The sequence below is a fragment of the Vipera berus genome (genome assembly GCF_964194415.1).
Source record: "Vipera berus genome assembly, chromosome: 2".
Classification (NCBI taxonomy): Eukaryota; Metazoa; Chordata; class Lepidosauria; order Squamata; family Viperidae; genus Vipera; species Vipera berus.
In genome coordinates, this window is record NC_138203.1 from 235948753 (window position 1) to 235962432 (window position 13680).

At 40.2% G+C, this 13680-nt stretch overlaps 1 protein-coding gene across 1 annotated transcript in view; it reads right to left on the reverse strand.

The window, feature by feature from the left end:
- The window catches only part of PODXL2 (podocalyxin like 2), a gene marked incomplete at its 5' end in the record, with an annotated part of 65691 nt that overhangs the window by 11486 nt on the left and 40525 nt on the right, over positions 1 to 13680 (reverse strand). The window contains 2 exons of the mRNA XM_081317734.1: positions 2817 to 2891; positions 4035 to 4903. Of these exons, the coding sequence (XP_081173860.1) occupies positions 2817 to 2891; positions 4035 to 4903 (944 nt within the window). The remainder of the gene's footprint in view (positions 1 to 2816; positions 2892 to 4034; positions 4904 to 13680) is intronic.

Here is a 13680-nt window from a genome sequence, read left to right on the forward strand (position 1 = left end):
TTTAGGCCAACTCGGCATCGGTTTCTTAGTCTGGTCTACCTTATATGGCTGACATGTACCTCTTTCCTTTAGGTGCATGGAATTCTATACAATTTTATTTTTTTGATGTAATGTTCAGAATATAGTGCAGAATTAAATAAGCATTTATCGTACTCACTGGGTAAATGTCATACCTGGGTCATACTTCTGGGTCCAGTTCAAGGTGCTGCCTTTAATCTCTAAAGGTTAAGACCCTTCATGGGATAGGGTTGGATTACCTGAGGGACTGCCTCTCCTCAATTTTATCTACCCATCCCATCGGATTTGGTAGCAAAGGCATGCTATGGTCCTGTCTGGTAGGGAACTATACATGGCAGGTCCCAGGAGGTGAGCCTTCTGTACTGTGGGAACATTCTGCACTCCCCTCCCCAAAGTGAGATTAGCTCCAGCCAATATTTCAGAAGTCCCTCAAGATCTGGCTATGCTATTAGGCCTGGGGTCCCAGGGGACCAGTGGCATTCTGTGATGGTTCCATTATTGTGTTTGATGTTGTGCCTTGTGGATTTTTTGTATGATAATAATGACTGTTCTATATAATTGCTTTAATTGATGTATGTTAGCTAGAATCACTTCATATGAGGTGAACGGCAATCTAAATTTTATAAATAAACACTTTATCCGTTGTAGAGTAGGATGATTGTTTGCATCCTCAACCCAATTAAGCTTGAGAGACAGATATTCCTTCCCTTGCCTCTGTAGAACCTGTGACCCACTCCTGCTGGGTTACAAACAGAGCAATACAATAAACGTTCAGCATGAGCAGATTTCTCCTTCACCATCCTTCCTTGACTTACGTATACTGAAGAATGTCTAAATTTGTTCTTACCCAATCACCATCATTGATTAAGACCCTTGGTGGAGCAGTGGGCTAATGCCTCCTTAAGTAACACCAGCTGCCTGCCATTAGTGCAGGTTCGCATCCCACCAGGCTCAAGGTTGACTCAGCCTTCCATCCTTCCGAGGTAGGTAAAATGAGGACCCAGATTGTTGGGGGCAATTAAGCTGACTTTGTAATAATGCCGCTTGGGGGTGTGTGTGAAAGCCCTAATAAGCAGGCATATACATAGAATGAAGGCTACTGCTAAGCTTGTAAGCCGCCCTGAGTCTTCGGAGAAGGGCGGGATATAAATGGAATTAAAATAAAATAAAAATAAAAAATTTGATTATTAAATCTTTTGAACTAAATCTGTTTAATTCCAGCCATCCAAACCCATAAAAAGTATCTCCTTCATTTGTCAATAATTTGAACTCCAAGAAATACTAAATAGTGTCTGGAAATTTGTTGGATAGCTAACTTATCAATTAAAGAGAGCAAATAACCTGTTGCATTTTCTAGGTCCTGCTGTGCTATGCTGCTGTTGGAAAAGAAAAAAAACACTATTTCCCTCCTTCCTGTTCATTATATTAAGAAACAGAAAACATTTTGTCTTTTTATATGCCTTACCTAAGAAACTAGGACAAGAAAACAGCTTCTGCCGAAGGAAACTGCCTATTTAAACTGCCTGTTTCCAAACTGGAGGAAAGATATAACTCTAAAGCCTGCGGTGCCAATTACTAAAACTGCAGGTAGTTTACCAGTCTATCAGCAAACTTCTCATCAAGTTCTAATCTATATAGCTATCTGAATTCCATGCCTGGGTGTCTCCTTTTTTCTGAAAAATAGGAAAAGGCAACTTATAAAATAAGTTTCATTTAATGGGAAGGAGCAAATAATAATAATAAAAAGAAGAAGAAGAAGAAGAAGAAGAAGAAGAAGAAGAAGAAGAAGAAGAAGAAGAAGAAGAAGAAGAAGAAGAAGAAGAAGAAGAAGAAGGGGAAGGGGAAGGGGAAGGGGAAGGGGAAGGGGAAGGAGAAGGAGAAGGAGAAGAAGAAGAAGAAGAAGAAGAAGAAGAAGAAGAAGAAGAAGAAGAAGAAGAAGAAGAAGAAGAAGAAGAAGAAGAAGAAGAAGAAGAAAGTTGGAAGGGACCTTGGAGGTCATCTAGTCCAAACCCCTGCTCAGGCAGGAAACCCTATACCATTTCAGACAAATGGCTATCCATTCTCTTCTTAAAAACGTCCAGTGTTGGAGCATTCACCACTTCTGGAGGCAGGTTGTTCCACTGGTTAATTGTTCTAACTGTCAGGAAGTTTCTCCTTAGTTCTAGGTTGCTTCTCTCCTTGACTAGTTTCCATCCGTTGCTTCTTGTCCTGCTTTCAGGTGCTTTGGAGAATAGCTTGATTCCCTCTTCTTTGTGGCAGCCCCTGAGATATTGGAACACTGCTATCATGTCACCCCTCACTCTTCTCTTCGTTAAACTAGACATACCCAATTCCAGTCTAAATCCCAACAGTCTAAATCTCTCTCTTGAGTCAGATCCAAAGATCCTCCCATCCTAAATTTAGCACCCTAAATTGATACTATATGTGCAGGAAAAGGAATATTAGTTAAGGGTATTATAGCAGCAATCTGTCCAGAAATATTATATAAAAACTTTATCCAAACTTCTTTATGCGCACATATTTAATTGTTTAAAAAATATTACAGCCATATTTTGTTAAAATGCTTCAGGATCTACAGTAATGGAACACTATATATAAATATATGAAATGAATAAATAAATGGCCAATGTGGCAGGAGACATATTTTAAACGAACATTCAAAATATTGCTCTTGATGATGAAATAGTATTTTACTACTTCCTGGAAATAATAAACCACTTTCATTAAGCATTATTGAAAGGGAGGGGAAATTGTAGATGACAGAACCAGAGATTTAAATATAGAAGCAAGTGACTCACACAATCAATGTTATCTGACATGTTCAGGATGATGTAGTTTTTGCTTGCCAGGTTGTTCCAGTCCTTACAGATAATCTACAAAACAAAACCAATGAAGACATCTCTGAGTTAACATGGAAATATTTTGGGAAACAGCATAATCATTTTTTAAAATGAATATGAAGTTTTATCCCAAATCAGACAATCAATTGTTTTATCCCTTATTTTACACTCTAGCTGGTAGCATATTTCTCAGATCTGATGTGGGTATTCAAAGAAGTAGACACAGTAGATGAATCTGAGAACAAGGGTTATTTGAACCTTTAAAAATGACCAAAAGAACATCAGAAGAACAAACACTTAATTCAGAGTTGGTCTTCATAGTATCACAATTACAATTAAAAAAAGAATGTCTGAGAAAAAATTAAAATACTTCAAATATCATGAGAATCAGTTCAGTTAATTTAAAGATTAATAAATTAAATAGATCAATTAATACAATAAACCTATTTAAAAATCTCAAAAAACTGGCAATTTTTGCTCCTATGTAATGAAACAAAACACACTCAACTGTATCAAAATAGTTGACATGCCTACAGAAGTCTTACTGTTAAAAAATTTTATTCAAACTTTTAAGAATTCTAGAATTACTGTTTCATGACTTTAAGCAGAAATGCTAAGCTGTCATTACTAGGCTATTCTAAATATATGAGGTTTAGCATGGTTTTGAAAAATGTATCTCAATTACTCCAAACTAAAACTTGATAGTTTATTATTCAAGTAATTAATTACTCAATGAAGATTTCTTTTAAAATTGTTTGTTTTACTGATATGCAGGGCTATTATAACATTTGCAGTATACTGATTTTCACATTTCTTTTATTCATATTATCATATATACCCACCTTGAGAGGATTTGGGCCTTAAAGATAACCTGGAAATTAATTTTCAATTAATCAGTTTTAAGCCCCTCTATAGAAAAATGTTACAGCTTTTTAAAATAGGATTTTGATCCTGCACATCTATGGCACTTTAGTACTATAGTTCTGGTTCATGCTTGTGCGGGTTATGAAAATAACCACCTGTGAAGAAATTAACAGGCAGATCACAAACGATGAAGAATGTAAATAACATAAAACAAGGTTAAATGGTTTATTTGTTTTCTCCCAGCCTTTAAAAACACAGGAGTTCCTAAATTTAAATACTCATCACTCAATGGCCCACACACACTTTTCTTACCTGTGTCAAACTCCAGGGAACTCCTGAGGCAAGCAAGAGATCTCTGTTTTGTCCTGTATAGCTCTTTTCTGCTGCAGCTGTTGTGATGAGTGGCAGTTTTGTATCCTGGCTATTCTGATTAGCAGTTGGAGTAGGGGCTTGTCCGCTGGTCCAGTCCCCAAAATGCCCCAAAGAGCTGGGATTTGATAGGCTGTTAGGAGTCCTGGAAACAGTCTCGGTTACTTGGAAATTGTCTTCATGAGAACCTAGGAGATCTTCTCTTGTCAGTTCCCTCTCAGCTGCAATGGTTCCCGCTACAGGTTTTGAAATCTCCTCCTGTGTTGTGTCTTTTCCTTCTGGTAGATCACCTTCTACTGCAGCGACAGTTGCTAACTGTTGCCCTGCTATTTCTACTGCAGCCACTGAGCTCTCTTGGGTAATCTTGGGAGGAAGTTCTGAGACCAGCTGGGGGTCTGTAGTAGTCTCAGTTGAAAAGATGGGAGACAAGGGCAGGAGACTGGGTCCCATGCTGCTTCCTAGGTCAAAGCCTGAAGAGGAATACTCAAGCGCAGATTCTTTCCCGTGCTTGTTCGTAGCTGGATCCATTTTGCTGGCCATGGTGGAAAACAGGATAGAATATAAAGAATCCTCCGTAGGTCTTTCAGAAAAAGTGGTTTTTGACATTTGCCTGCTTTGAGTCATTCCCTTTGACTGGTTGATAGGAAGCAATCCTTCCTCCTCTTCCTCAAGGACTCTGGTGGAAGGGGCTTCGGAGTCTGGATCGAGGGAATCAGATACGGGATGAAAAGTGGGGCCTCCTTGGGTGTCTTTCACTTGTGTTCCATTTTCTTTGGGCAAGGCTTTTTGAGAAGCAAGTGGAGAACTGTAATCTGGAAATAAAAAGAGCGGGTTTCCTTAAATCACGTAGCAGAAATCCCACAAACAGCCCCTCTTTAAAAAATTTACCTGGAAAAAATAAGTAGTTAATGCTTTTTCATGACACTGCAGGTAGACATTTCATTCAAAGTCAGGAGTAGTCCTAGAAATAGGAACATCCCCAACTCCTGCATTTATTTCTAAGGAAAAAGTCAAGATACCTAATATGTTATTTTGTCCTTTGTTCTTTTTAACCTCAGTTTCTCCTTCTGCCTCTCAAAATACACTTCAGGATTTTTTCCCCAGCTCCTGGCAACCCTTCCCTATGAAATTTCATCTTAGTCAATTTTCTAAAATGCCTCTTTCGATCTACAGCACTAGATACTACTCACAAATCAAACCTTTGCAAGTCATGTGTACATGCACATTTTATTTAATCCATATTAGGCACACACCCCCTTGCTGTTATATTTTATCCTATCTATCTCATATACTCTCTAGGATAGGGGAAAGCATTCTCTGCTTATAATACAAAGCATACTGATCATATTATTTAAAGGCTGAATTTGCTCATTCTGCTAACCTATATTTTGTTTAATAATGGCTTATGGATTAAACAAAAACTGCCTGCATTTACACAATTTACTGAAGCATAAGCTCTATTTTACAAACCACAGTGGGTTGGATTCACACATACTGGGTGAAAAATAAGCAAACCACATGTTGGTATGAGATGTGAGTCCAGGCTATGAATTACAACAATTGTACGCAGGCTGTAGAAAAAGAGCCAGAGCCATGTTATTAGGGAACAATTTATAAACACACTGTCTTAATGTCACCCTCACATTCATTTGCGTACTAAGCTATATTTTCTAAGAAAATATGTAACAGTAGTACCAGTAATGTGTTTTAAGGATTACATCCTCACAGTTCATAGTGAATACCTGAGTATTTGATGTAGAAAGGAATTTCTTTATTTTACATTCATTCTGGTACTTGATGTGCAACTAATAATGATGCAGCATTCTCATAGCAGATGGATGTAATCTCAGGCTACCCCATGGGCAGTGGGAACAGCCTGCAGAGCCCATTTTCCACCTGAAAGATTTATGTACTCATGTTGTTAAGAGTGAAGGTATCTCGTATGGAGAGATGACTAAAACGTAAAAGTACACCCTCTTGATTTTCATATCTGTATATTGTTCTCACAGGTAGTAAGTGCCTCTCTTCCAAGAGACACAAAGGTAGAAGAGCAAACCTTTGAATGAATTGTGGCGGGGGGGGGAGGTAAGCATTGAACTGATAGGAATGTATAATGTGGAGGGTGGTAGAATCTCTCCCTAGCCCCGTTAAGAAAATAAAAATAAAAAAATAGAATAAATGGACAATATGCAGAACATGATTTCATTTCTGCTCTCAGCAGCATTCTCATTATTTATCTCCTTGATATTACTGGTATGTTACTGAACTGAATGTTGAAGTCACACCTCAGAAATCAAAGCCAATAATTCCAGGCTATTATTATGCAACTTCACTAAATACAAGGGGGAAAAGTATTATACATTAATATCAAATGCTGTTTATTTGTTATATGGCAGCCCATATCAAACAATTGACTCTGGATGGCAAGCAATCATATAATTAATTAAGAACAAACTACAAGCACAATACAAAATAAAATAAAATATACAGCAGCTGATAAAATTATAATCCATTGATGTTAACATAACCAGGAAACAGAACTCTTAACACCCTCAGGATCCCAGGCCTGGGCACATAGCCAACTCTTCAAGGCATTACAATAGGCCAACGGGGTTGATACAACAGACCAACAAGCAAGTACTGGAGCACATAACACTAGACATATCGTTGAAAAGAAAAATCACAAATTTGTGTCTCACTTATTTTGGCCATGTCATGCAGGGGAATTCACTGGAGAAAGCAATTGTGTTTGGAAGAGTTAGCGATGAAAGGAAACCAGACCGCCAAAAAACAGAATGGCTGGAGTCCATCAAAGCTGACATCAGCCAGAGCATAGAAAAACTGAAAGAAGTAGTGCAAGATCAGAAGATGTGGAGAGACTTGGCCCATAGAATCATCAAGAGTCAGACATCACTGACATCATTGTCATCATCAACACGGCTGAGGCCATCCTAATCTCTAGATTGTCCCAGAGAGCAAGCACTATGGCAGAAAGGCAGGCCTCCTCATCCCTGCTAGCTGACATTCCTTGGCAGATGGGACCTGCACAAGGCCAACCTGCTGGACCAAATTGGATGGGTGGAAACAACTGGGAAAAGACAGACCTGAGGTAACCCCACCCCAAGCCATGAAGGGCTTTAAAAGTGATAACAGCCTCTTGAATTGTACCCGGAAGTACACTGATAGCCAGTACAGTGCACATAGCAGTAGACATGTGTCAAATATCAAACACCATTTACTACTCGAGCAGCCACATTCTGCACCAGTTGAAGTTTTCAAATGCTCTTCAAGGGCAAGCCTATGTAAAATGTATTGCAGTAATCCAGATGGGAGGTCATGAGGTTATGAGTGACAGTCAACAAAACAGTGCACAATAAAAAACTAATCAATCAAAATATTAAAAAGTACAGTTAAAAAGACATCAGGCAACATTACTGATAACAAGATAGTAGGGAAAAATTGGCGTTAACACAATACAATTATCTCATTAGATCATCATTTCCTTCAGATCCTCAAGGCTGCTGACACAACCATGTTTTGAGGGACTTCCAGAAGAGTATCAAGGATGTGGCCAATCTCCCCTTGGGGAAGACAATGTGGATGCCCTGGCCCATTGCCTGGATCCTACCAGATGAAACATTTTCGTAGACAGGACCTCTTCTAAAGGGCCTGATAGGATAGGCAGATGTAACTGGGAAAAGATAATCCTTCCAATAACCTGGCCCCAAGCAACAAAGGGCTTTAAAGGCCAAAATCAGCATCTTGAATTGGACTCTAAAGCAAATTGGCAACCAGTGCACTCCCTATGCTGCTGAATTCTGCATCAGATGAAGCTTCTAGATTCTCTTCCATGGCAGCCCCATGTACAGCACATTATAGTCGTCCGCCCAGGAGGTGGCCAGGGCATGAGTGTCTGGGAGCAGAACCTCTCAGTCCAGGTGCACAATATGAAACTGTGCAAAAACCCTCCTAGCCACAACTGTCACCTGCTCTTTGAGCAAAGTGGTGAGTTTAGGATGATCCTCCAAAGTTGCATACTAGTTCTGTTTGGGGGAGTGCAACTTCACCCAATACCAAAGATGGAATAGTCCCCGAGCCAGAGGGCCTCAAAATCCAGAGCTACTTAGTCTTGCCAGAGCTCAGTTCTCTATCCAGACCATCATAACCTCCGGTCACTGGGATAGGACATAAACAGCATCGCTTAATTCAGCAGAAGAATTTGTTCAGATGGTTCATTAGCTAAGCTCAGGTCAAAATCTTAGTTCATGACTAATGGTCAGAGCATTGGGATTTGTGCAATACTTCACATGTGTAAGATGGCACCAGAGCTCTTGGTAATTCTTAACTATTTGATCTCCCATAGAAGAGCATGGAAGTACTTTAATCAGGAAGACTAGTAATTAACTGTTGAAAAGGCAAAGAGCAACATTTTTTGTGCCCAGTGAAAAGTGGAAATATTATAAATAGGATGCATGTATGACTAAATTAAAGAGTGGCTGCAAATGAATTATTTTGTTCAATTACTTTATCCTGGACTTCTTCCTCAGTTTACCTATTTGCTATTTCTTTTCTCCTGCTTAAGGTTTTTTGTTAGATTTTTAATCCCATCTTTTATTATTTTTAAAAATAACTCACAGCAGTGAATATATCCAATATTCTTTCCTCCTCTTATTTTCCTCACAACAATAACCCTCTGAAGTAAATTGGTCTGACAGAGAGATTGACTGGTTTAAAATCAGCCAGTTGGATTTCATGTCTAAAGTGGGACTAGAACTCTAGTTTCTAGTCTGATGTCTTAACAGACCTAGACCAGGGGTAGGCAACCTACGCTCTTTTATGACTCGTGGACTTCAACTCCCAGTATTCCTGAACCAGCTGGTTCAGGAATTCTGGGAGTTGAGGTCCACGAGTCATAAAAGAGCCAAGGTTGCCTACCCCTGCAATAGACCAAAGCTTGAAAAGATATTAAAGGAAATACACAAATTAGACACAATGGCACACTAGTTAATTAGGTCCACAGAAGCTGCCCTATTTATTTATTTATTTATTTATTTATTTATTTATTTATTTATTTATTTATTTATTTATTTATTTTTGGGACTTATATGCCGCCCTATCTCCCGAAGGACTCAGGGCGGCTAACAACAATAAAAAACAACAATACAAGAATTAAAAAAGAATTAAATAACAGCCCCAAAATAAATTAACTACACAGTTAAAAATTAAAACATATTTAAAAACCCATCATCAATCCAGGTCAGCCTGATGGAAGAAAAAAGTTTTGAGGTCGCGGCGAAAGGACCAGAGGTCTGGGGCCATCCGAAGCTCAAGGGGGAGTTGGTTCCAAAGGGCTGGTGCTCCCACAGAGAAGGCCCTCCCCCTGGGGGTCGCCAGCTGACATTGTCTGGCCGACGGCACCCTGAGGAGGCCCTCTCTGTGTGAGCGCACTGGGCGATGGGAAGTCGTCCCCGGTAGCAGACAGTCCTGCAAATATCCCGGGCCTAAGCCATGTAGGGCTTTAAAGGTAAGTACCAGCACCTTAAATCTCGCCCGGAAGACAACTGGTAGCCAATGCAGCTCACGCAGGAGGGGTGTAATATGGGAGTATCGGGATGCTCCCATCACTACCCGCGCGGCCGCATTCTGCACCAGCTGAAGCCTCTGGGTGGTCTTCAAGGGCAGCCCCATGTAGAGAGCATTGCAGTAATCTATCCGAGAGGTAACGAGTGCATGAGTGACCGTACGTAGGGCATCTCGGTCCAGATAGGGGCGCAACTGGCGCACCAGGCGAACCTGGGCAAATGCCCCCCTGGCCACGACTCCAATATGATCTTCAAAACTGAGTCGTGAGTCCAGGAGGAAGCCTAAATTGCGCGCCCTATCAACGGGAGGCAACACCTCTCCTCCCATAACCAAAGATGGAACCTCTTGGACAAGTCGAGATGCCGGTACGTAAAGCCACTCAGTCTTGGCCGGGTTGAGCTGGATCCTGTTCTTCCCCATCCAAATCCGTACCGCATCCAGGCAACGGGACATCACATCGAGGGCATCACTGTCTTGGTTCGGGGTGGAGATAAAGAGCTGGGTATCATCGGCATATTGATGATACCTCACCCCAAAACCACGGATGATCTCACCCAGCGGCTTCATATAGATGTTGAACAGAAGGGGCGAGAGCACCGACCCCTGAGGCACCCCACAATTAAGGGGCCTAGGGGTTGACCTCTGCCCTCCTGTCAACACCGTCTGCGAGCGGCCCGAGAGGTAGGAGGAGAACCACCGTAAAACGGTGCCTCCCACTCCCAACCCCATAAGACGTTGCAGCAAGATACCATGGTCGATGGTATCAAAAGCCGCTGAGAGATCTAAAAGGACCAGGACAGAGGAATAACCCCTGTCTCGGGCCTGCCAGAAATCATCCACCAGTGCGACCAATGGCATCTCCGTGCTGTACCTGGGCCTGAAACCCGATTGGTATGGATCCAGATACTCAGTTTCCTCCAGGACCAAAGGGAGCTGCCGTGCCACCACGCTCTCAACAACCTTCGCAAGGAAGCGAAGGTTGGAGACAGGACGAAAGTTGTTTAAAATAGCTGGATCCAAGGCAGGTTTCTTGAGGAGGGGCCTTACCACTGCCTCCTAAACTAGCAAAGATAACATATTTATTTTGCATGAATCTTTGTAGTTAATAGCACTTCATTAACATATAGCAAAACAATATCTTTTGGCCACAATTATAGCCAAGAAAAAAGAGTAATAGTTCTGTATGATAGCAACCATGTAGAGATGACTGGGATATGTTTCCATATGATATTTGCTTGACACAAGCAACAAAGCAGGAGAGTAACAGTAGTAGAATCAGATAAAACATTATCAATTGGCAAGCAGTAAGTTTAATGTGAAATTGTGGAAATACATCATAACAATTGCATTGTGCGGTCCTTGGGGTCCTCAGAGCTTGATGGTTCTCTTGCAACTGTTTCATTACCAAACTGATATTATCTAATTTGATAAAAAAACATCTGCAAGAAAACCCCCAAGCTCAGAGAGCACCAAGGACCTCACAGTTCAAGCCCGTTACAAATATTCTCTTCTCTCAGTAATAATTGCATTTTCTAGTACTTAACTTACATAATTCATTGTCACAAAATGCAATCAACTGTAATTAAGATTTTTTTTAAAAAAAATGGATAAGAATAAGCATTTTATTACCTGTTATATTTGAACAATTAAGTTAAATGGTATCATATGAGCTATTAGTATTTAAGTATAGTTAAATAAGTAAATGAATAACTTCATGGAATAAACCATCATTGCCCCCACACATTAAGCTGTAAACCATAGTTTGCAAATCACAATGGTTGCTTCCTCATAATCAACTGTGCTAAAAACAAACAATCTCAAATGTGCATCCAGTATAATGATTATATAGAATTTTAAAAAGAGTCCTCTTGTTGGTAAGGAATAATGCAACAGTGATTTCCCAAATCCTTTGCATTCCTATGTGATAGAGACTTTTTTCATGAGGAAATTTTGGTCTTACCTATGAAAACCCTTTTCCTATTTAGTTCTGAATAATCTGTCTGCAATTGATACAGTTTTATTATAATTAGATTCAATCATTTTTCTATTTTAATCAACCTTCCTTTATGTACCTATAATAAGCTTAAATACAATTCAGTCCATAATTGAAGTTTAAAAGGGAGATTCACTATAGAACTTTCAAGAAACAATAATGGCTATAATGAATTTCTCTAATTAAACTGAAGGAAATCAAATTATCTAGCAAGTGCATGCTTATTAAGTTTTTTTTAAAAAAACTGAGACTTTTTTTTAAGAACACTGATTTCTATTTCCCGAAGTAGTTAACCACTTCATAAATTGATACCAAAACCATTCATATTTTTAATGCTAATATTTGTCAGAGTTATACAGACTAGGGGTCCCTAACCTGTGAGCCATTGCCCACTACTGGGCCATGCGCTATTGACCACCAGGCCGTGTGAGTGGCTGGCCAGTGCACACTTACACATCCCCACTCGCACAAACATCGCCGTCAGCATCGCAGGCGTTCGCAGCCCCATTTGTGCAAGTGTGATCGTGAGCATTGTGGCATTTGTGGTACAACTTGTGTGTCATGAGTGTTGTGGGTGTTTGTGGCCCAATTTGCATGAGCATCATCATGAGCGTTACAGGTGTATGTGGTCCAAGCATTGCCATAAGCGTCTTGGGTGCTTATGGGCCCTCTTGCACAAGCTCTCATGGCCCCAGAAGTGCAAGCAATGGGTGTTTACATGCGTGCATGTGCTCATGCAGTCACCCCGCCCCAAAACCATCCCTTCTTTCCCACCTTTCCCCTGCTCCAGGCTGCCAACCTCAAAAGGTTGGGGAATTCAGTGCTAGAGCATGCATCACCAGACAGGGAACTGAAAATGAAGTAAAATATATAAAACAATAAATAACTCAAACATGTAAAGTAGAGGTGATGAATAGTAGATAGCAACAATGGGACATGTTGACTAATGATACTATGATAAGATGGCTAAACATCTTTTTAGAATGCATCTATCTCCATTAAAAGACTGTTTCTTTCTGGTTTTCTTTAACCAACAATGAAAGAAGCTCCAATGTGGATTGCCTAATGTACGTACTGAAAAGTTTATGACACGGTAAGGTCCCTAAGAGAACATTCCCAGATAAGGTACAGACACATTGCTCTTCTTTCATCAATATGTCTTCAATACCACCTGAATGATCCATAATACTTTGACTGGCACAAATAACCATGATACATCATACTCTTATTTGTTTTCTGACTCTGCATCTAAGAAGCTGCCTGCTTAAACCTCTTCTGCAGCAGGCCCCAAATCCCAGCAATCTTTAGCCCTCTCAATTTCTTCTGCATTGTCTCATTGTTTCTCTCCAGTTCTCAGGTTCTCACCCGCCATTCAAGAAGGACTAAAAACTTCATTGTGTGTGGCTCCCCTCATACAATAAAATGGCATCATTTCAAGGCAGCTATTGGTAGATGCCCACCAATATAACGTGGTGTCATTTCAAGACAGCTATTGGTGGATGCCAACCAGTATTGGTGAATCATCTACCTAGGGAAATTGAATACCATTTGTTCTCCTGAAAATGTGTGGGGCAGGTTTAGGGGTACAAGGCTTATTAATTTTTAAATATTTATTTAGCCTTAATGTCCATTATTCTTCTGATGGCACAATTAATTTACTAGGAATAGTTGATTGTGCCAAGAAGTAGAAGATCAAAATATCTATGCTTCTGTGAGCAAAAGAGCAGATATTGCACTTCTAGTTCTTTCCTTTCTTCTACTAAAGCCAACTCCCCATACATCATTTTTGGCCAGGCAAAGAGTCTTTTCTGTCTCTCACACTCCACTACTTACCTCTGAGTGTCTGTGTACTTTCCTTGCTTCCATACTTACCATCTTCTCAGCATTCACCCAACTATTTACATGGAACATACAGACACACCAAAAAGTATCTATGTGACCTGGCTGCCAGGTCTGTCAGTCTCTTGGGAATTGCTATTCTAGTTCAAAGAGAGAAAGATCAGGTGTCTGGTC